The sequence below is a fragment of the Rhea pennata genome, chromosome 11 (assembly GCF_028389875.1).
Source record: "Rhea pennata isolate bPtePen1 chromosome 11, bPtePen1.pri, whole genome shotgun sequence".
Taxonomy (NCBI): domain Eukaryota; kingdom Metazoa; phylum Chordata; class Aves; order Rheiformes; family Rheidae; genus Rhea; species Rhea pennata.
Window position 1 is genome coordinate 11,384,961 of NC_084673.1, and position 23,850 is coordinate 11,408,810.

Below are 23,850 nucleotides of genomic sequence, written 5' to 3' on the forward strand. Positions count from 1 at the left end.
CTTCTCCTACCCACAGTATCACATCAAGAACTCATATTTAACAGGTAACACACTAAGTGACAGAATGGTGTATTATTTTGGGGGTTAGATGTACACAAAACTTTGGTCACGTAAAATTCAAATACTTTCTTTGAGGTTATTTTCATTAGCTGGTACAGCTCACTATGCATATATTACTTATTATTTATGACTCCAACAATCCATGCCACATTTACAAAGTTTTCTGGAAGTTATTTCATATTTCAGTTACAATAGGATGACTTAGGGCTTTCTTTCTGCTGACTCATATAGGAAATTTTCAAGACATTCTTTATTAAGCAGGGCAGTATATTGTACTCTGGTAAGAGTCCTTGAGTTCGCTAACACTTAATAATGTTTTGTATGTTTTACACTACAACAATTTTATTTTTTCCTAGGGAATATTAATGTCATTTCTGAAGTTTCCTAATGAAGCATAAAATATTTTAATGGTCTGTGTAAAATAGAGATTGGGTTGTTGCAACCAGATTCTGTTGCCCCTCAAGAAGTGGGTTTTTTTGTAATTGTTTTGTATGAAGCAATTGATTAGCTTTTCAATGCTTCTGAAGCAAGAACGAGCTTTCAAGGGAAGACAGGTGTATTTCCCTTTATGTGCATGACCACCATTTTCCTATGCATAATAGTTCCATTGAAGCCAGTGAGAGAGAACTTACTCTAAATGCTTTTTAGAGTACATGTACATGTACTCTACGTGTACAGTACATGTGTCTGTGTGGGTTTAATGCATAAATGAAAAGTGAAGCTCGTATGTTTGAGTATGTCCCAAGATATCATGGTAACTTAAATACTGAACTGTGGCAGGACTTCATCCTAAAATTCTTACCTTCCCAACCCATTGCTGATACCCACAGAGCAAATTTTATGTGAGAACTTCCTAATTTCTGAGACAAGGCTTTCAGTGAATGGCCAGTGGAATGCCATGTAGAATAACCAAAATAGCCACTATTGTTCTATTATGTGCAAGATCTTTTGTCATTACATGGTACTATAGGGCCTATTTTTTGTTCTGGTGACATCTTGGGAACATTATGATTAATTTCCCACGCTACAGAGGCCTGCTGTATTTTTTTTTAACTTTTGCCTTCTACTAGTGGTTGTAAATAGAGCTTAAAAAAAATTCAGTATGAATCAGATGCTTTTATAGTTGGATTTCATAGTGTAAGGAATGCAAATATCAAATAACTTAGCTGCAAAATAATCGGTCTCCCTTCCAAATAGACGCTACATATTAATATTAAGCATTAATTTGTATCACTTTCTGAGTCCTACTGTGTGACCTGAAAACAATTAGTAAGCATGTAGGGGAAAAAAAAATCAAAAAATCAAAAAGGGTAATATTTATTATACAAGATTTTATAATTATGCCATTACTCCATTAGCTTTTAGAAGAAAAGCTGTATTTTCACTGGGGGCTTGGGTGATGTGAAACGCAAGAGGAACCCAAAGCGGGAAACCAACGGGAGTTCATGCTCTTCTCTGCAGAGGGACATTCTGGATAAGCAGCTTAGTTCTTCACACGTAAGCGACTGGGTTGAAGCCCATCGGCGAGGACCCCTCTGAGGCAGCTTTAGGAGCGCAGCGTTCGCGAAGGACACGGCGACGCCCCGCGCCGGGGGCCGCCGCCATCTTGTCCCGTCGCGCCCCCTCGCGCGGGCGGCGGCCCCGGCCGGCCCCGCTCCCGGCCCGGCCGCCTGGCAGCGGCGCGCCGGCCGCGCTCCGCCGCCCTGCTGCCCGCTGGCCCCCTGCCCGCAGCGGGGGAGGCGGCCGCGGGGCTCTGCACGCGCAGGTGTGTCCCGCCCTAGGCGCGGCTCCCTCGCAGGTACTAATCACCGCCCTGCCCCGGCGCCTCTCTGCACTTGCTGCCCCGCTCCCCCGGGAGCCGCAGTCCGGCCGCGCGGGGGGCTCCCCGCAGCCGGCATGTACGGGATGCAGCAGCAGCTGCAGCCCGTCGCGCTGCCCCCGCACCTGCAGCAGCAGCAGCAGCACCACTACTACCGGCGCCAGCAGCACTACAGCACGCTCCCCGCCAGCCGGCGGCCCGCCTGCTGCCCCGAGCCGCTGCCGCGGCCCCTGCCGTGCCCGGAGCCGCCGCCGTGCCCCGAGCCGCCGCCGTGCGCGGAGCCGCTGCCGCGGCCGCAGCCCCTGCCGTGCCGCGAACCGCCGCCGTGCGCGGAGCCGCTGCCCCAGCCCCTGCCGTGCCGCGAGCCGGCGTCCCACCAGCACCAGGAAAGCAATGTGGCGTACGACCGGGTGAGGACCTACGGCCCCGGGTGCCGGCGGGTGAGCACCTCCTGCTCCTCCCGCGCGGGCTCGCCGCTGGAGAGCTCGCACGGCTACCAGCAGGTCATCGCCGGCTGCGACCCGCCGCAACAGGTAGGGAGCGGCGCCGCCGCGCCTCGCCCTCCTACCCGCCTCGTCCCGTGCCCCGCGGCGCCGTTCCCGGCCTCGCTCGCGTCCCCTCTGCCCCGCTCTTCCCGCCGCCGCGGCTCGCCCGGCGCCGGTGCAAAGGCGGCGCCGGACCGCGAGTCACGGGTACTCGTGCCGGCCGGGGGCTCCGCCGCGCCGCCAGGGGATGTGGCCCCACAGAAGGGAGGATCCGCGCCGGACCCCCCCGTCGGCGGAAGCGGGGCCGGGCGCTGTGCTGTCTGCGTGCCGGCCGTGGGCCCGGCCTGGCCACGAGCGAGAGCTGCGTGTGGCAGGTTGTTTTCCTTTACAAACGTCAAAGCGAAAATACTCCGACTTCCGATTTGCTGATGGGGGCAAACGTCGGTGCAGCTACGGCCCCTCAGGGACGCGCGGCGCGGCGCTGCACGCGCCCCTCTGGAAGCTCGCGAGGCCGCCGCCAACGGCCGGCGGGCGGCGCGGGGCGAGGCGGGGCGGCCCCTAACGGCCGTTCCCGCGTGCCGTGAGGGGGCTGCGCCGCGGCCCGGCCCAGGGGGCGCCGAGCGCCGTGAAGCCCGTGCGGCGGCTCCGCGTGTGACAGGGCGCACAGTGCGCGTCAGTCGCTCATTGCCAGCGGTGAGCGGGTCGCTCGTGGCGAGGGGGGGGTTGTTCGAGGGAGGGAGATGGGTGAGCCTCCGGAAAGCTGCTAGTGACTCGGGTGTCGTCGCCGAGGTGATCCTTGGGCTTACCTTCCCCCGTCCTGATAGCGCGTGTTGTACTGTGGCAGTTACATTCGGAACCTGTGAAAGACGAGAGCATGAAAGATCCTATCTTTCACCAAGGGTAGTAATTAAATAAATACCGTTTTATTCGTGAGTGAAGAGCTTTATATCACAATAACTTGTTTTAATCTACAGCTCTTAAAATGATTTTTTTATTTAAATCCCTCTTTTTGTTTTGAATGGATAAATCAAGTCCATATTTGTTTCCTTTTTTCTTGGTGACTCTAAATTTACGTTTTTTAACTTAAACCCGTAAATATCCTATCTACTGCAACATTTTGCCCATTCTGTCAACAGGACTGTGAAATAATCTCATTCTAAACCTTGCACTTCTGCTTCTGCAGTTTCTGTTTCACTCCCATTGCCATTAACATGATGTATGCAAAAACACTTTTCCTGCCTGGTGTTACTAAATGTGAAGATGCTATTAAACATAATGTAAAGGTGTGTCTGTTTAGTAGTTCTCTGTGAATCAACCATGCTAACTAATAACATGCACGAAACTAAGCAGGTACAGAAGTATTAGAGAATCTTCACTTAGCATTGATTTAAAAGTTTGTGATGTAGTTCAGCAGGTTTGTTACTGTTTGTGTTTACAGGGAAGAGTTTGATGGTATTGATGGTATTTAACAGTTTTAACATAAATAGTTAATATCTTAGCTAAATCTTAGGAACAGAAAACCAGAAATCAATAACCTAAGAATAGTTTTGTCTATAAAAACGGAAGAGGAGTTTAGAATTTGTGTATCGGGTTTTTCTCTTACACAGACTGTTGTTAACATCAGTAGAAGCAAGATTGGAATGTCCTGTCCAATATGGGAACGTATATTTGTTTAAACTTCTACTCTTAGTTAACTTTCTTTCCTGTGATATAAAAATATTTACCCATGAAAAAGAACAGGGATTAAGACAAACAGGAAGTTGGATTGTTTCTTAAAGCCACACTTCTATACTACACGGCTGCCTTTTACGGGATGGCTTTTGTAAATTCTGGAAAGCAAGGCATTTCACTAACAGCTTTGTATGATTTTGAGTATGACAGACTCTCATCCCTGCTCTGTCACGTGTATGATCCATCTTTCACAAGGTGTGGAGTCGGAGCATAAACACTGGTCTCACCTCCCAGATAAATGATATTACTGGGCTAGATGGTAGTCTGAATTCCATTCAGTTAATTAAATATTAATTAGAATAAATACTGCAGTCCCGAGCTTCCTTTACTCGGATGTTAAATGAACAATGTGATTATAGTCTCTTATGCTGTCTCTGCCCTACTAAATAGATTTAATTTTCAGTGTCTGTTTAGTCACTGAGTCCATGAAGTCCTGCTGATGAAAAATAGTTTCTTGCTGAAGTGTTTTGCTGGATTAGACTTTAAAAACAAAATAGGGTGTAGTCCAAATCAGGCTTTGTGTAGGTTGTAATTTTTGTGGTGGAGCAGGAAGGTACTTAATAAAGATTAATTAGCAGTTATTCAAGACAAAAGTGGTAACAAATAAGGGAGGTCAGCAGAGAGTAGACAGAAGTGACTACTTCATGCTGAATGGAAGTAGGCAGAAAGAAGCACTGGGAAGAACAGTTGAAGAGCAGTGATTCTGCTGGAGAGCAGTCATCGATTACTTCATATCAAGCTTTCCAAAGGATTGCGTATTGCGCTTTTTGATTCTCTTGCCCTTTCTGCAGATCATTTATAGCTGCATAAACTGAATAATGTAACAGTATTTAACTCGCATAGACATTTAGGCTTAATGTTAGAGTATGTAATTAATGGTAGGTTCATACTGTGCTTTAAGGTTTCTACTGTTGATAAACCAAGGAGCTTTCTTTGAGCAATATTTCATTTTCTTTTGCAAAGCTTTAGCAGCATAATGATAATGAACATCTACATTGTTGCTGATGCGCTGTTGTGCTGTTTACTCATGTGGCTGATGTCTTCCATTGTGTTTATATATATTGTTAATAGACTAGAAGGAAGAAAAATTTGGAAATGGCATGTGCCTATAGTATGCGTGATTGTATTTTTATGGTCACAATGTGTTCAGGATTCAGTTTTCTTTGTTTTCTCTGTCTAACCAAATAATGGTGCTCCCAGACATGGCAGGCTTCATCTGGAGTAATTCCAGTGGCTTCATGAAATAGCAAACTCAAGGCAAATTTTACTCTTCTCCATTTGAACTAAATGGAAAAAAATTCTGAAAGAGATGACACCCAAAGCTTTGTTTCATTGCTTGTATAGAATAAATTTCTCTTGCAGTATGGCCTATAGGTATTAATATTCTAACCATGGTAATAAAAAAAAATAATAATAATACATGAATTAACACACACAAAATGTCTGTCATCAGTGTGGAAGGCAAAATCTTGAAATCCTTGGTATGAGGTAGTTATTCATGTGAGAATTTTTGTAAGTTTTCTTTCACGTCCTGAGTCAGTGAAGTACTGAGTGCTCTCAACTGCCATTTTGAATCTGGTGTAACAATAACCAAATCATTAACCAGTTGGTGAAATTTGCTTGTATTATTTGAAACAGCCTCCAAATACAGCCTGCTTTTTTTTTTCCAGCTTCCAAATGTAATTCATAAATTCTCGTTAGATGACTGAATTGCTTATAATTAACCAGACAATGTTTTATGCATGTAAGCTTTTGACTTACATAAACCAGATTCTCACTTATCAGTTTGCTGGAAACTAAGGGAAAATTATTGAAATAAAAGTTTTTGTTTTGATTACTTTTCCTAAAATTTCCAGGCAATAACTGAATAGATAGTTATTTTAAAATTTTACCCTTGAGGAGAACTTGTTGTTTCTTAAAAACAAGCAGAAATCATTGTGAAAGCATCAGCACGTGATCTTTTCATCCCTATAAATGTAGTGGCCTGGGACCTCTAACTGCTATTTCTAGTTGCGCCGGTGTAAATCCCAAACCCAGTCATGCCAATGAAATCCACGGCAGTTTTGGACTGCCTCCATCACTTCCTTCTTGCAGTTAAAAAAAAAAATGTTCCTTCTCCAAAGCATTGTAAGAAACTATTAAAAGAGGAGAGCCTTAAGAGATGGCATACATCGTCTCTCCCTTGGGAACGATGGAAAAATCTGTAATACTTGAGGTTGTATCCCGTTCTGGTGTACTACTGCTTATGCTGCCAAGGAAGTAGCTGTTGGCTGTGGAGGCCTTGAAAAGACATGTTCGCTAGATGCGCAAAGCAAGGAACTGTTTTGGGGTAGTTGAGGCAGGCTTAAGGTTACAGGATTTCTGGTCTCTCAATTATCTCCCAAGCCTGTGCAAGTTTGACCTGTTTGGCTGGTATGGGGAGGATGGCTGTGTTTGTACTGAAGCAATGGAAATCTGCATCAAAGTCACTTGGAAAAAGGTAGTTCTTGTGCATCTTAAACATAATTTTCTCCGAACAAAATATTCTTAGGCTCTTTATATTATCCTGCATAGGATTTAAGCCGTTTTGAATATTATACAATAGTGTATTTCAAGTTAAAATTCTGTGGTTATCTCAGTTCTAAATATTTCTGAGAATACATAGGTACCTAGCTAAATGAATTTTACAATTTGTTCTCTCTAACTGATAGAATGAGTTACATATTTCAAGGCCCTGTGGCAGTGAAATTCAGTTCAGGCAAGTTTGTACAACTTTTCAGTAAATTGAAAATTTATCTTTGAATCTTGTGTATATTGCGTACAACAGTATTCACATCTGAATAAAAATCTTTCTCTTTCGTATTACTTGTATTATCATAGCACTTGAGTACTGCAGTCCTGGGCAAAGGCTCCCTTGTGCTAGGCACTACACAGAAATTCTGAATTCTCTTGCATAGATCTAAGGAAATATTCTGAGTCAGAGAGATGCCTGCTGTGTAACTTATGTGAAGAAAATATCAATGTGCATTCATTTTAAAATAGCTTTTAGTTCAGATTTTTTATGTGTCAGAGTTATCTAGAATTTAGGCCTAAGTAGACTTAAAGTAGACCTAAATACTGTCTCTTTACAGAGTTATGTCCTGATATAGAAAGTTCTGCTGCCTTCTGTGGGATTGCTCTCTTGATTAGATCCTCTTAAAGGATCTAACTTGAGTAAATGGAGTGTGTAGAGGAGGAATAATTAGTTATTTTCCATGGCAGTTAAAACTGAGATTTCTTAATTACCATGATAGATGCTAAAACACTTTTTTTTTTCCCTTCCCTACTTTGATTTCTTTTCTTGGTGCTGTTATGATTCACTCTTGGGAGGTTTGGAAAACTGCTTCAGGCTTTCTAAACTTATGCAACAGTTCCAAACTGGGAATTTGACCAACTTTGGAGTTCTATCCTGTTAAGAATGTTTCCAGGACTTTTTATCAGCAATACAAATTTCCAAGCACTGCCAACGAGCTATGAGAAGAACTGGTTAATAAAATTGAAGGGTTGTGCTGTGAGGAGGAGGAGGAATACATAGTATGCTTTACAGTTAACTAACAAATTGCTCAATCCTTAGATGAGATTCAACAGGAATTTGGCTTATTTGGATAAAGAACTGGACATGGAGATTTCAAGTAGCACATATAAATCGTTGTTTATCCACAAAATGAAAGGTGCTTGTAGACAGTACTAGAAGGAAAAAAGAAAGAAACATTTGTTTTTGAAAATGAATAAAAGTAACATCATTTGTGAATTTCTGTAATCTAAAAACGTGTATTTGTTGTCGTTTAAGAACTAGCAAATGTTCCCTGTAGGCATCTTCTTAATTCGCGTCAGTTGTGGCATATCTGACCACTTTTTGAAATAATTGCTGCTGTTTAGTACACTGAATAGTGGTCTGATTTGGCTTGTTTGGCAGTTTCTGCATACCTTTCTTTTCATTCTCCAGATTTTCTTGTCTTTTAATCTCTCTCTCTCAAAAAAAAAAAAAAAAAAAAAAAGCACTACAGACTGGAACAAACTGTATCTTAAAAGTACAGCAGTTTGCACTAGCTGGCTTTACTATGTAACATAAACAACTATAAGTAAAAGACAGTGTTCTGTGGTATAGGGACTTGCCATCGTTGAAGAACTAGTCCAGTGTGTTCACTCTAATTTGTATTCTATTCTTCTGACACTTAGGAAAAGTAAAGACTAATTCCCTCAGACCTGCAGACAGGTAACAGAAAAAAAAAACACTCTTAAAGCTGAGAATCCAGATTCTGTACGTCCAGATTGTGTGGGATTTATTTCCTTTTGATTGGAAAGGCTATATATGGTTTGAAAACATTTCTAGGTGATACAAGCTAATGGTTCTCAATATGGTTATAGTTGATTCAGATGAATTTGAGAATCTGTATAATCTGAGGTATGAGCATAAAAAGGTTTTGGAGCTCAGACTGCAATAATCACTGAATCTTTACTTGTTTTCTTCCTTGCAGGGCACTGTTCGGAGGATTATTATAGAGAATCCTGAACAGGTAGGAAAACAATTTAGTTCTGTTTGTGCAAGTCTTTCTTTTGTAATTATCTTGATTCTGTAAAGTGCTCAGTTACCACCACCATGGGCTGCTAAGTATTTTTAACTCACATGGCCGTAACTCTGATTCTGAGATTAAATTACTAGGAATTAAAAATACTATGGAATCATCACACAATTAGGCTTCTCAGCTCTTAGTAGTTAGGTCTGTATTAATATACTTCAATATAATTGGTGAAGAGATGAATTTTTAACTGTTTCTACCCAATTTATTTCAACTATTGTCTAGATAGAAGCACAGTTGCTTTGTTTCCAAGTGGAGCTGACTGATAGAAAAATCTGTAGTGTGACAGAGGAATTTTAAAACAATTTTTAAAAAGCTGTTTGGAAACTCTCTTGCCTTTTGATTAATTCTTTTGTAATAGACTTCTTGGTGGAATTAGAGGTATATATGCTGGGTAAAAGTCATCAAGTAGAATGCTTAAAATTATTTTCCAGAAAGAAGCTGTAAGAAGTCTACTGGGCGGTCTTCCATGACAACCAGCACACACTCAACCTGACCTCAGGGAACAGCGCTGCTCAAAAATGCAGCTATATGAGAAACCTACTGGAGCTCTCACCTTCGCGTTTATGAGACACTAAGCGGTTTCAGAAGGCAGCAGATCAGATAGCATATATCTGGCAAAACAGTGCTTTAACTGCTGATCTCTCTCAGCTCTGCATGACTGCCTGAAATTTGTAATAGTTATCACCTGCCTGAATTGGCTGCTGGTCTCTCAGTGCTACGTGGGTGAATGACTACAATGAGAAAGTTTCACAGCTTGATGAACTCTAGTTACCATGACATACTGTCCACCTTATATTATGTAGCCTGATCATTTTTTTCAGAGTCCGGCAGGATTCTGTGAGAAAAAACAGTGTAATTTATTGTTTTTTCCCCATGGTGTGTAGTTGAGATGCAGTATGTACGTGCATAAAAATCTGAGTTCAAGACTGAAACTTACACCCACTCAAATATGCATATTGGAACAGTGTATCTCAAAGAACTGTGAAAATAGAAGATATTTACTTTATAGAATTTTAAGTGCATGTGTCTTCAAACTACAGGAAAGCTCCAATCATTTTTAGTCAAAATGCCACTAACTGAATTGGCTGTTTGACAACATATATGAATGTTTTTTATTAATGTGTTTTACAGGAGCCATTATCCCCATTTTTTAGAGGAGGGAATTTCTATCCTGGAAATAATGTCATCTATGAAAAAACAATAAGAAAATATGAGCTATTAAATCCTCACCAGGTAAGTTATTTCTGTATGTTATTTATTGCAAAAGAAAATTGAAACAGTAGTAGAAAAGTTCTGTTTCTTTTGGGAACTGTTTTTTTTTTCCTGAGAATTGTGTTGTCCAGGTATAAGAAACATTCTCAAAGTAAATGAAACAATTTCTGTGCATGAGAACAGCAGAATTCTTTTCTTAAGACTTTCTTATTTCAAGCTAGTGAAGAAAGCTGCTATTGAATCTCTGAAGCTCTCAGTTTGAACATAGTCATAGAACTCTTCATGTGAATATTGACAGAGTATTAATTTCTTGCAGTAGCTTCACAACAGAATAACCTATATAAAGTTTTATAAAAATTGGAGTGTAAAGACTAACTTTTAGCTTTGACTTTCACTCTTTCTTGAGAAACTATTTTTTGGTAAAGCCTTTTGAAATTTTGTCTCAGATTTGGTGTTTAGTCAATAGGAAAATTGTCAGTTTTTATCCCCTTTTTTATTATTCTGAAATACTGTTATTTTCAAGTTTTTGAAATGAAGCATATTTCAGACTGATGTATCTAATCTCTTTTTTTTGTTGCTTCATTTTTAAAATGAAGTTTTTGTGCAGTTCTGGATTTTTGTTTTCTACTGTAAAGAATAGATGAAATACATGTGACATCTGTTCTCAAAAGTGAAAAGGGAGAAAATTTGAGGTAATTGTGAATAATACTCTTTTCATTTTTTCTACTGATAGTCTAAGAAGAAAATAATAAAAACCCAGTGTGGAATCCAGGCCTGGAAACCCTATTTCTGGTTTTGATTTTTTTGTTACCCACGGTGCATTTATATTAGCATTTTAAGTCAAATCATGAGTGCAGTTTTGAATATAATTTCCCTGTCACTGACTACCTACTGCTTTTTGGTTTACTTTGCACAGTGGTCATGGATCATGCAAACTAACGATATCTCACAGGAGTCCATCCAGTGCACCTGAACTGTTAATGGGTGTTCAGTCCTTTGAGACCAAACTTTAGCTACTGTGAAATAAAACCTCCTAAAATATGTAGAATATTTTGGACACTGGGTCCTCTTCCTGTGCCACTTGCTAATATGGATGTACTCTCTGTCCCTCTGACTTTGGTGCAGAATGAGATGTTGATTCAACCTTTTTAATATAACTGCATTTTAAATTCAAGTCAAAACTACCTAAAGCCTAGAATTTTCACAGAATCACAGAATGGGTAAGTTTGGAAGGGACCTCTGGAGATGATCTAGTCCAAGCCCCCTGCTCAAGCAGGGTCACCTAGAGCATGTTAGACAGGGTTGCACGAGGCAAGTTTTGAATAGTATCTCCAGAGAAGGAGACTCCACAACCTCTCTGGGCAACCTGTTCCAGTGCTTTCATTTATATATTTCTACACAGAATATAAAGAATACATTTTTTGAGGGAAAAAACTTGTAAAGACTGTGACACTGAAAAACTATCAATTCTGATGAAATCAGTAACCTTCAGTGTTTTGACTGGAGGCTATACTAGTTGCTAGTTTCTGTGTTTTGGGGCTTTGATTTTTTTTTCCTCGGAAATAGCATTTTTCTTGGATTGTAAAAACAACATGCGTATGTCCCATATATATTGCACACTCTGAAAATGGAATCGCTGAAAGGATTTATGGAGCAGTATCTTGATCTGTACTAAATGTTTTTCTAACTGAAGTAATAAGAACCCAGTAAATAGTTCAACTAGAGCAACTAGCTCTTTTTTCACTCTCTAAGATACTTATTGAAACAGGATATACACGTTTTAATGGAGGTTCCCATTTCCTGAGTGGATATGTTAAGAACAACAACATAATGAAAGACAACTCATAAGTAAAATTAGAAACAAAAGGTATCTTCTGCACCTTTTATTTCCAGCTACTAGAATTTCAGGAGCTGGTGAATTACAACCTTAAACTACGAAAGAATGAGGCAAACTCATGTTCAAATAGGAAAAAAACCCCAATTTATTAGGATTATTAAAATATCTGAAACCATCACCTATTTTTCCCTGCAAAAACAACTTTTATTCATTTATGTATTCATGTTATGCTTTCATCTCATTAAGATGTGTTCGGTGGCTTAAAAAGAATACTTTTTGTTTGTAGGAGAAGCAGTATCAATTTTCACACCAATATCAAATTCCCCAGCAATCAGATCAATGTCATGTTATCCAGCCTTGCCAGCAGTCTGAACAGTCCCAGGTCACTCATCAGTGCCAGCAAACACAGACTGGTAGCCCCTGCGAAATAATCCCAGTCTCTGTGAGTGATGATTGCAGAGGAAATACCGTGAGGAGGGTAACAGTCCAGACATGTGAGCCGGTAAGAATCACTTGCTGAATATTTTACTATTCACAGTGTGTGTTTTTTTTTTTTTTTAATGGAGAGTATAAAACTTTACAAATGGATAAAATTATTCGTCCCTGATCTCAACAGTTTTTTGCTCAAAATCATTGCACAGTAATTAAGTACAAATGCACTGTAAGTAAACAGCAAAGTTTGTTCATCTGTTGCAAATACTGTCTTTGCATGCTGAGATTGTAAATGTTGTTTAGAACTGCTTGTGTTTTGCCTAGGAAGGGTACTCCTCTAATGCCCTCTAATCAGGTTTATAGATTTCGAAGGAATTAGATGGACGTGATTTTTAGCTTAAAACAAAGAACTTTAAATAGTTTTGTTGCTTTTAACCATATAGCTTACAGTAAGGTAAGAGCAAAATATATAAAATTCATGTCTGATGCACAGACATTTGTTAGATAGCTGTAACTTTACACTTAACAGCTTTAGAGCCATTTAATTTTTGAGCATTAATTTAAAGCTTGTGCCTTTCACACCGTAAGACTGAATAATATAAGAATTATAACCTTAGTTTGGGAAAAAAGTTTAAATTACTTTATAAAATGGACATGCATAAGCTCAGAATTGCTCTTTGTCTAAACTGATCAATGAGGATTTGAAGTATATTTCAATTTGATGTAGGTGTATTTGACATAGATTCATTGGAAGTACAAAACTAGCTTCCATCACCCTTCATTTTACAGCAGTTTCCACCTTCTGGAGTTTCTAAGGGTTGCCATATATGTGTATACATATACATGTGTGCTATTTCCATCGGGGGGGAGCCGAAGTGCAGGAAGTCCCTTCCTGTGCATCTATTCAATATACAGGTGGCAAGAGAAACACATGTTAGTGACCTTAGTATTAGACCTACGTCGTATTTCCTATGGCCAGATTCTACCGTAAAGTAACTCAGGTAAACTCAGTTTGGGCTAGGTTTAATTCTTTTATTGTTTGCATGCGTAAACATTTGAACTTAAGTTGGAGGTACTTTAAGATCTTTTTGGGCTTTAAGAAAGAGGTCTTGTATGCCAGTGCTTTCTATAAATGCTTCTGAAATTGTCCTTGGGAAGGAATCCAGGAACTTCTCAACTCAGCCATCAGATATACTCCAATGCATAAACATAAGGAAAAGCAGTGAGAATATAGTAGTAAAAACATGATTTTTGCAGTGGGGAATCTTGCACTTGAGTTTATCTGGGTGCTGCTAACAAGGATTATCCACTGTAGGTGTGGAGGCATGTTCATTAATGAAAGATTTGCTAATTCTCTCTATGTTAGAATAATGATGATGATGTTGCTATAGGTGGAGATACTACTTTGCCTATTTCTTGTTGCTGTAAAGGAAGTCATTTATTTCTGTATAGCTCATTGAAAAACAGAAGACATATAAGACTCAAAACCTGGGAAAAGAATAGTGTAAATAGATTGCAGATTAATAACAGCAGACAAATCCATCACTCATGCTGCATTTTGATGTTCAGTTTTCATCCTGAAGATGGGAACTCAACTATAATGTTCTTATATATCTTCTGTTAGGTGAGTTGCCCTCAGGAAAATAATGACCAGCTGGATTGCCGCTACTTTGGTGAGCTGCTTGCTGAACTGAACCGCAAGACCAATGACTTGCACAGTTGTTTACTACAGCATGTGGAAAAGATAGGCGGGAGGTATTGTCACTTTATGTGTGCTTTCATTTTAGTATTCCAGAAATCCTAGGAATGCACAGTGAGAGCTCAATGCTAACTTTTCAGACAAATAGAATTCAAAGTGTATTTTATAGTAATATAACTTGCCGAGTACCTGCGGATATAAACAAGGCTGTAAGCTAAATGAATTAATTGAATTCAGTGCTTTTTCAAATTGTTTAATACACAATACAAAATTATTTGTTGGTTAAAACAGTAGATAGAACAAATTTAAATACACCTGCAGCATGCTGTTTGACATATTTAATGATACAGTTCTGTTACTGGTCCTGAAGAACGAAACAACCCAAATGACTCAAGTTGCCATTTCATTAATTTTGTTATATCATGAATGAAAAGATGGTCATCACATAGCGTGACACTCTGTCTACATGCAAATTGATGTTAAGTATGTCTTCCGCAGGGGCCTATAAATTATTTGATTTTGAAAAGAAACGCACTCTCAAAAGTCAGTAATCTGTGAGTCTTTACAGGTCTTCTTACCCTTTTCTCACAGTCACCATTATTTCATTCCTTTCCCCCTCTTCTCACCCACTCTCTTTTGCTGTTAACTCCACTGAAATAAGCCAAAGGGATCCAAAAAGAAATTGGCATAGTATGTAAAAAGAATTTGAACATCAAGAAAAACCTTGACACTGTTAAATTCAGGCATGTCAATATACTGCAGCACAGTCTGGGTAACGCCATTACCCAAGCCAGTTCTCAGGGTAGTTGGGTTAACCTGACGTAATTGGGATAACTACCCAAAGAAACAGAGATAGTCTAAGGGAAGCAATGTGCTAACTACACTCCTGTTAGTATTCCAGTCTGCTCAGCTGTCTCTATATATGGACTAATATTTAACACCTCGTATTTGCCTGTTACTTTAGAAGGAATGTAAAGAGTTCTGTTAGTAATTTAAAAGATAATCTTTTTATGGTTGTGACTGGTCATGCATTCGTAGTTATCAAGAAGCATTCAGTTAATTGGTCCCTTGAATTTTGTCTTCTAGGAACCATGACATTGAACTTACCAGTCAGGTAAGCAGCAGACGTGCTCTTATAAGCTGTTTCGTAACATTTAATGTTAGTAAGAATTGCGTGGATCTTCAGTTTGGAACTAAGTTAAGTCTAGTCCAGTTTAACTGAAGGATGTGGTCTAGTCTGTTTAGTATGAAGATGACACTCTGTGTTAGTTAATGATTCCTGCTTGTTAATAACATTAAAATTCTGGAACCTACTGATAGGCATGTTTGCAAACGTTACAAGTGAACTTTAATTATTTATATTATTCCAGTACATTACGAGGGTCAATTTTTTAAAGTTTTTCCTGTTGTGCTAATAATGATTTAATTGTAAAGTATTCTTGCATAGTTACAGATTTTTACAGTATGCATTTATTGTAAAGGGTCTTTCACTTTCTTGCCAATAAAGAAGTTGTTCGGCAACATGTACTGCCATGCATTAGGAGAAGTGGAGAATACTGCCCCTCACAGAAAGAAGAGGAACTTAAGTTGAGAAAACACTTTTCTACGTTTACAAAAAGCTCCAGCCATGCTGGATTCGTTTTTGAGAATCTGATGATACCATATCATTACATCACCATATCATATCATCAGCAAATTTATTATTTTTAAAGGCATTGTGTATATGGCAGAAATATTTGTTCAGGATCAAATTACATGATGCAATGCCACTTAATCACTAGCAGTATCTCTTATAGCACATTGGTCACCATTTGTTTCTTGACAGTCAATTATTTAGAAATATGAGATTTGATCATATCATAAACTTTTTGGAGTACTGTTTTAGTGTTAACTGCTGTTTATGAGAGAGGATCATTTTGAATACTGCTCTTAAAATAAAAGTTAAACTTAATGATTTGAATATTCATTTAAGGAAAATGTTTGACGTATCAGTTCATCTCTTTTTAATGTCACACATATATAAGACTTTGGACATCTTGTGGGTACCCTTTGATGTACTTTAACTGCATTTTGCCCTGTCCAAAACAAGTTTTTCATAGTAAAGATTTGTAGTTAATGAAACTGCATTATGATCTAGCAGGCATAGTTCTTTATCAAGATGTCAGAGACAAGTAACTCCTCCCCACACCCTTCTTTGCTTAGACTGAAGATGTTGAAGATTTAATTCCCAAAGGACTGTCTGAGGCAACAAAACAACAGATTCGTTATCTCCTTCAGGTATGTGAATGGGGCAGAGGGGGTGTGTGTAGGTGAACAGTAAGTTCAAACAGTAGAAGCTGGCTTACACATACCAGGGAATTTGTACATAACATACTTTACATTAGAATAAATGGAATAAGTAGAATATGAAGTAACATGTTTGGATCATACAAATGGCTTCAAGTGACATGTGGCAGTTGCTTTCACAGACTATGTATTTTAAACGCAGCTTTATTGGAGCTTTCTTGCAGTTTCACTGAAAACCATTTTTTTTAACAGATAATTATATGAAAATACTAGTCTGTTTTTATTTGTTTGTGCTTTATGTATATTAAAAGAATTTGCTTTAAAAGTTAAAGGTTATTGAATGTTGAATTGGATATCAATTACCAACTACATCTCATGTTTATAATTTATGTCTCATCTTCCGTAAGTATTCTGGTTAAACATGTATAACAATGTTGCTCATGCCTGTGCATGCTTATGACATTCAGTAACAATATATAACCATTTCTGTTTTGGTTCTGTTTATAAATGACTTCAGTTTTTCTCCTTGTCTTGTTTTTTTAGCTACCTAGCCATCACAACCTTTTTTTTTTTTTTTTTTTTTTTTTCCTTTTTGTTTTGTTCAACTGCCACATAGGTTTGCCTGAAAGGTAACCAGGCGAGAATGGGAAGTTCTGATAATGTTTGGTTGCTGGTTTTGGTTTTGTTGCTTCCTAGCGTTATTGTAGTCTCTGTAATGTGGTGGGTTTTTTTTGTTTTTTTTTTTTTGGGGGGGGGGGGGAGGGGAGGAGATACTGACCTTCTATATAAAGTGTTTTTGTAGGTAGCTGTTTGTTTGCTATGAAAGTACACAACACCTACGGAGATTAGCCATCTCTAGCACTAAGCAGTTTCTGAGGGGGGGACTTGTATTTTTACATTCTAAATTTAACCACTCTGACTTAATTCCTTCTTTTAATGTAATCTCAATAGCATATTTCACAAAAAAGACAACAAAACTGTAAGTCAAAACTGAAGTTTCATTTTAATTACAATAAAACAGATCAGTTAGTTACACTAGAAACATTACGTTTGAAGCCTCTGTCTCATAATAGCACCACTACGGTTGACAAATGTAAGAAGGGCTAATCAGTGATAGAGATTCTAATAGCTTGTTTCAGTTTGAATTATTAAGATATTTCTTGCATGGTGTTAAGACAAGTACTAGAGGAAGAAAAACAGGACAAAGATTTAATTTTGATCCAGGTATTTAAAAATAAATCTTTTAACTAGAATGTCCAGCCTTTCTAGATTTCTCAAAAGTTTGAGGGATTATTTTGTGCACTTTTTCTCTCAAATATTAGAAAACTACCATGAAATGCAACAATTTGTGTTCTAATATGAATTAATACACAGCTCTCTACAATGTATTAACAGAAAAAAAAAAGGAGACAGGGTTAGTCTATTGAGCATTATTGCTTTTCTTTTTCATCTAGGTGACTCCTTTAATCCTTGGGAACTTTTTTCCCTTTAAAGGAAAAAGTCGGTAGTTTGAGTGTTTTTTATTTTTATTTTCATTTAATGCTTTGCCTTTGGGCTGAAAGTTCGGTTTAACAGCTCTCAAAGATGATGAATCCATTCCTCTGTGGCTTCTCAGGTAGAGTGGTTCCTTTTTTCATTACTATAACACATAGAGCTCTGAACTTGATTGTGAGATATTAACCCATTCAGTTCTCCTTTCTTCTGTTCCTTTCTTTTTAAAAATGTTCTGTTCTGTATTAGAAAGCACAATAGTTCAAAAGTTGTGCTAGTTGCAGAACACACTGCATGAAAATGAATCTTTCTTTAAAGTGTCCACAGTTTCTACAATGACTTGAGCAATAGTTCTAGGAGTAAAAGTTGTTTTCAGCTGTATAGCAGTTCTCTTCTCCTACACATTGCTTATTGTAAACAAAGCTCACTAGTAAATCAGAATACATACTTTTTTATTTGTTTCTTTTCCTCCTAGATGCGAGTGACATCAGATAAATCATTGAGGCTTGTGCTTTCCACTTTTAAAAATTTACGTGAAGAGCTTTGCCATTTACAGGATGATTTGGGGGTAAGCCACACTTCTCAGTTCCCTTGTTGATACCTGTCAGTGAAGAAAGTCCATTAGGATGAAGTTTTGAAGTCCAGGCTTTTAGTTGCTTTAATATGAACTGTTAATTTATTAATAGCCTTGCATGACTTGTACAGTGGATGAGGTTAGAAGATTTCTTTCATCAGTGGATTTCAAGTTTTAAATTTGTATAATCCAAAACCACCAAACGCATATTTTCAAAGGCAGGAAAGACCCTGAATAGTGAACTTACGAGGTAATTCAAAGTTCTAAAACTTTTACTTAATGTTTTTATTTCGTTACTTAATGTTTTACTACTTACTTAATTACCTCATTACTTAATGTTCTAATATGGACCAACTGCTTATATAGTAGCACTGTTCCAGGAAGCAGGAGACCTCACTTCCATTCACTCCTATGTGCAAGCTGTATTCCCCACTTACAGAAGAGTTGCTGTCAGCTGGTACCTTTAAGGACTCGAGCGAGTCTCCAGAGTGGAATATCAGAACTTGGAAGCTGCAGTTCTGTAGCTCTGATACAGAGTGTAGATAGCTGCTGTTCTGAAAGCAGAAGTTGTCTCATGGTAGAACTTTTTCTTAGCCAGCCTGGAAACTTCACAACATTCTCTTTTGAAATGCAGTGTTGGGGGGGGAGGAGGGGAGAGGGAGAGAGAGAGCTAGCTAGCTAGCTTCCCCTCACATCATTAATGTAAAACAAGTAGTCTGTGCAGTGAAGCGGTCTTTGCTTGGGATTTTTGTTGATTTCTGTTTAATAACTACAAGTCAGTCTTTTCTGGGACAGGCTGAAGGAGCACTATCCAAGATTACAGTGCTTACCACACAACAGGAAGCCACACACACTACAGTTATGAGCAGCTCTGAGCTCAGTAAAAAAACCCCCAAAGCAGTCCCAAATAAACTAAAAATTTTCTCTAAGTCATCACTTATTAATTACTCATTACTTTGAATTTTGAACATGGGGAAAGGTTTACTGAAAAATTGCAGCTATTCACAATAAAATACTTTTGTCTTACAGAAATTAGAAACCGACAATGTCTGTCTTAAGAAGGATTTGTCTTTTAAAGATTCACAAGTTAAAGAGTATGAAACTATGCTGACTTCCTTGAGAGAAAATAATCGTCAGCAGCAGGTGACTTTAGAAACATTTTCAATGTAGTTAGTCAACCAAAAACTACTCCATATTTCAGTCTTTGAGGATTTTGAGTAATTAATGTGTGGTATATTCCAGCAAGGACTCAGAGAGAGTACTGCAAAATGTCGCTCTCTGGAAGAACAGCTCCTTTCTCTTCGGCTCAGTGAGGGAGAAAAGGATTGCCAATTAAAAGAACTGGAGTACTGCAAGCGTGCCTTGGAGCAAGAGATCCAGAACTTGAGACTACAGGTAATAGGCTCATTTTACTGTTTACAGTAGCTGTTGCTCACAAATTCAACTGTAAAGCAATTAAGCTTGCAAAAATCTTTTAAAAATAAAAGCCATTTCATTCTCTATAGACCTGTTCTAATCCAACGCTTCAGACCACCACAGATGAACTCTCTAGCCGTTACGTAGAGATGATCAACAACTTGAGAGAGGATAAAGATCGTGAGATCCGCAGTCTTAGGGTATGTTGATTAACCTGATATGGGTGTATTCCTCACTGTGTATTACTGCAGGTAAATGGGTTATTTTTTAATTAAGAAAGAGGAAAGATATAGCAAATATACTCTTTAGATTTCTGCAATTACTTTGTACGATACTAATAATCACTCTGAAACCCTTGTGTAGAACATAAAACTGTGATTAAAAAAAAATCTAGAAAATAAAGATAAATCCCTAGTATTAACATTTAATCATCCAGGAAACCAGTTTGTTCAGTGTTGTGTTAAATTTCTCAAGTTATGAATCTGTTAGTTGAATTATCACAGATACTGAAAGAGTTGAGTCCAACTGGTACTCTCTGAATTCACTGTACAGCTCAACCTTTGTTCATTTAAAAGTGATTAGTCTGTGCAAATCTGCATATATCTATATATTACATATTATGTAAATGCATGTGTTCAAAAACAAGGTTTTTGAAATTCTACTAATTCAAGCATGTTTGGTGTAATGGAAAAGTATATCCAGTCATAGATGCATGCTTAAAGGTCACCTGCAAGGAACACAGAACACTTACTTAACTCTTCTTTATCATATTTCTATTTTTAGTCTCAGTTATCACAATTCCAGCAAGACATATCAAGAAGAGAAGGAAATAACAGTGACTTGCAAATAAGGTTGCATGAACTGACATCAATGCTGGAGGAGAAAGATGCTTTTATTAAGCAACAACAAGAGGTAAAGTAACATAATTCTGTTTTAGGAATGTTAGGTTTAAGTGTTAACTTACTATGAAGATGGCATTTTACTAAGAAGTAACACCATCCCGAATCAGGAATAGGATTTTTTTTTTTTAATTGAATATTTGATGATGCTGTTTCCCTGCTAGTTTCTTGGAAGGACAGAATATTTCAGACTGTTCTTTGAGATGAGGTTCTGCAATTATTTTGTTGTGACTTTGCTGAATTAGCAAATATAATTTCATTTAAATGTTTATTTTTTGTTTTCTCAGGACCTTTTCAGATTGAAGCAAGAGAGATTATCATGCAATCAGTCCCCTGGTACAACAGCCACCATCATTAAGAAGTAATGTAGTTACTCACTTTTCTTTAAAAATGCATTCTTTTGATTTCCATTGTGTAGTTTCTATTAATTAAGTCATTTCATCCTTCAAATTTCTTAACGTTATCTACTCAGCTTTTAGGAGAAAAAGTCAAGCTGGGAAGACCCATCTAGGGTGAATATGTACAGATATTCCCACTAAGCGTTGTAACAGCAATTGAAGAGTAACCAGTATGTCAAAGTGCTATTTAAATGACATTTTTTTAGTTACTAGTAAAAATATTTGGGGATTGATAACTAAACTAGAAGAATTATAAAATCTGTAATTTGGATACAGGTATGCAGATTTTAGTGTTATGTTTTACAGGATTTCAATTCTTTTAATGCAGGTACAGGAATCAGTATCCAATTCTAGGTCTCTTGTCTGATGACTACAAGGTTACATCACCAGTCAATAAATCACACACTATTGTAATTGAGAGGACTGGAGAAATATGGAAACATGTAAGTTTACTTAGATTAACTATACTATTTCAGAAATCTTTAAGTATTTCAAAGAAAACATTAGCCAAAGTTGGCTTGCAAGAAAAAGCAGGAGTTAATTTAACTGGGCTGCAAAAAGCAAAAAGTGACTAAACTCAAGGAGCTGTATTTGTTGCAAAACAGCAATAATTGTTAGGTAGAATACAAAAATAACAACTTGGTATTTTTTCACTGGCACATAATTACACTTAACAAAAATGTGGTGTTGCTCTAACAAACAGTAGCCTCTGCCATCATGCACATGGCAGTCATCTGGGCATCAGTGTAAACAGATTAGGGAATTAGGATGTTTTTCAGTGTTTTGCTCTCAGACAGAGAGTTTACAGATGCAATGTTTTAAGTAGGTAGCATGCCTCTGAATCCTAAATATTAATTAGTCTGCATTATTACTAAAACATATTAAGCACCATGGAAACTTCACTGAGACAGAGCAGTGCCTGATCCAGGAAGTGCGGAGCAGCAGTGCGTTTTTATAAAGTTATTTAGAGTAAAAGTAGAAAGCAGGACTGCAGAAGCTGTTTATGTTACAGGGCACAAAGCAATGTCAAGTTTGAATACAAGGTAAAGGCTTGAGAAAGATGAACTCAGTTGGTTTACAGGAACGTGTTCTAAATACTGGAATTTGATGAAGTCATCAAAGGACGAAGTCTCAAAGAAAGAGAAGCACAAATAAAGGAATGTGAGAGAGCAGCAGTAGCTTTGTGGGAGACACAACCAAGGAAAAGAAAGTTTTGTGAGCAGGCTGAACAGACCAAGGGGAAAGCAGCTGGCAGGTTCTAAAAGGATATGTGAGGTAGGACTAAAATTAAGAGCTTCTGCAAACAGCAGAGTTTTATTACTGATCTCTATAATCAATCAGTGGCAATGCAACTGGATGAGAATTGCTGTACCTAATGAAATGTTAAGGTAGTAACCCTTACTGCAAAAAGCAGCCAAAACCTCTCTCTCTTTGAAAAGTTAGTCATACTTTTCATTATAAAGATGAAGAAGATAAGTGTACTCGACATTTGAATAGAGCAAGGTCCGGAAATGAGAACTGCTGGTATGTTAAGTTTCAGCTGAAACAAAATTACTCTGATGCAAGATGAAGTTGGTAACAGTTTGAGAAATGCTAATTTCACCTCTACTCCAAGCTTCACATGTAGTTTTATTCTGTGTTTGTATGCTGTCATTAATGAATAGTAATACTGAAATGTAACTGAATAGCACGGCTTACATACTAAAAGTACAAAAAGTGGTTCAGTTGTTCCACTAGCTATTAGTGTGCTGATTCACTTCTTAGCATATTCAAAGGCCTAAGTGATAGATATTCAAAATGTCTTGATTTTCAGTGCATCTGAAGTTTGAGGTTTCATTCTTTGTGACTTACTTACTTATATTTATATTACAGAATTCTAACTTCTAGGGTAGAAATTTTGTAATATTTACTATTTAGGTATACAATAACTTCCTGCTCTTGGTTGATGAAAAAGCTTGTTTTTCTGTTTCCTGGAGACAGTGAATCAAGCCAGTTCTGACATCTGCCCCTTGCTAAACAGAACTGTTTACAGTTTAATGATTTGACTTTGACCTTGATAGTACTGGTTGCTATAGCACTGACATGGGTGGCATTTGTTATGGAGGAAAAGCTCCCTGGCCATTTAAGACACCTTACTTACTTACTAGAAAATCAGATTATGTTAGAGAAATAAATACTGTCTCAAATGAAGCATGCTCTATATACCTAACAGTTTTATACATAGAAAGGGTAAGTAAGTATGTGCATATCTTCTGACAGACTGCTTTTTTTCTTTCAGGATTGAAAGAAAGCCTTTAGCCAGATTTGCTTAAAGGAGTTCACACCGAATGACTAAAATTGTCTTATTTTCTGCTATTTTGCATCAGTAAAAGGTTGTCTGATAGTGAAAGAAAGTGGGGAATGTGTTAAGGACACGGAAACAGGAAAAAAGACTACGGAAAATGCTGTCTTGCCCTTATTATAAAGAATTGAGTTCCCTTGTGTTCTTCATAATCTGTTGATAACAACAACTGTATGTTATCCTTTACACTTTTCTCTCAGTAGAGAACAATATTACCATGCTTCTGTAACTTCATTTTTTTCTGACAGTCACTACTTGACTAACTTCACTTCTTCTGTCAGTCTTGCAGCATTCTAAGAGAGAAAAGAGAAACTAATCTGATACCTCTTTTGGAGGACTCCTGTCCTGTTCTTTTGTCTTATCTACTCATGCAGAGTAGATGAGAATGATACAAATTAATTAAACTATGTACATACTGGCTAGTTTCAATACAGATTCATACAAGATTTTCATTTTATCTACTGCTCTGTATTCCAAGATGAAGCAAAACCCCAAAACAACCTTCATGGGGAGCTTTAACACTAAAGGACACCTCACTGGAAAACACTTAATGTAGATTTGCCTACAAG

At 38.1% G+C, this 23,850-nt stretch overlaps 1 protein-coding gene and 1 long non-coding RNA gene across 2 annotated transcripts; one reads left to right on the forward strand and one right to left on the reverse strand.

The window, feature by feature from the left end:
- The first annotated feature begins 1,956 nt into the window (after window positions 1–1,956).
- Window positions 1,957–21,594, forward strand: POF1B (POF1B actin binding protein). Its single transcript, XM_062585102.1, has 14 exons — window positions 1,957–2,412; window positions 8,592–8,630; window positions 9,828–9,929; window positions 12,032–12,247; window positions 13,802–13,932; window positions 14,963–14,990; window positions 16,079–16,153; window positions 18,129–18,221; window positions 19,257–19,370; window positions 19,470–19,622; window positions 19,733–19,843; window positions 20,427–20,555; window positions 20,830–20,903; window positions 21,269–21,594. Exons 1-14 carry the CDS (start codon window positions 1,957–1,959, stop codon window positions 21,513–21,515), a joined length of 1,968 nt encoding a protein of 655 aa, XP_062441086.1. The 3' UTR covers window positions 21,516–21,594.
- On the reverse strand, window positions 17,147–23,777 carry LOC134145529 (uncharacterized). The gene is made up of 2 exons (XR_009959621.1): window positions 18,552–23,777; window positions 17,147–18,254 (listed from the first exon to the last, which is right to left on the reverse strand). It is a non-coding gene; the product is annotated as an uncharacterized LOC134145529 (long non-coding RNA).
- Between the last annotated feature and the right edge of the window lie 73 nt (window positions 23,778–23,850).

Coding starts and splice junctions, on each gene's coding strand:
- POF1B (XM_062585102.1), top strand. CDS start 1,957: ATGTACGGGATGCAGCAGCAGCTGCAGCCCGTCGCGCTGCCCCCGCAC. Junction 19,371..19,469: donor AAAATAATCGTCAGCAGCAG/GTGACTTTAGAA, acceptor GGTATATTCCAG/CAAGGACTCAGAGAGAGTAC. Junction 19,623..19,732: donor TCCAGAACTTGAGACTACAG/GTAATAGGCTCA, acceptor CATTCTCTATAG/ACCTGTTCTAATCCAACGCT.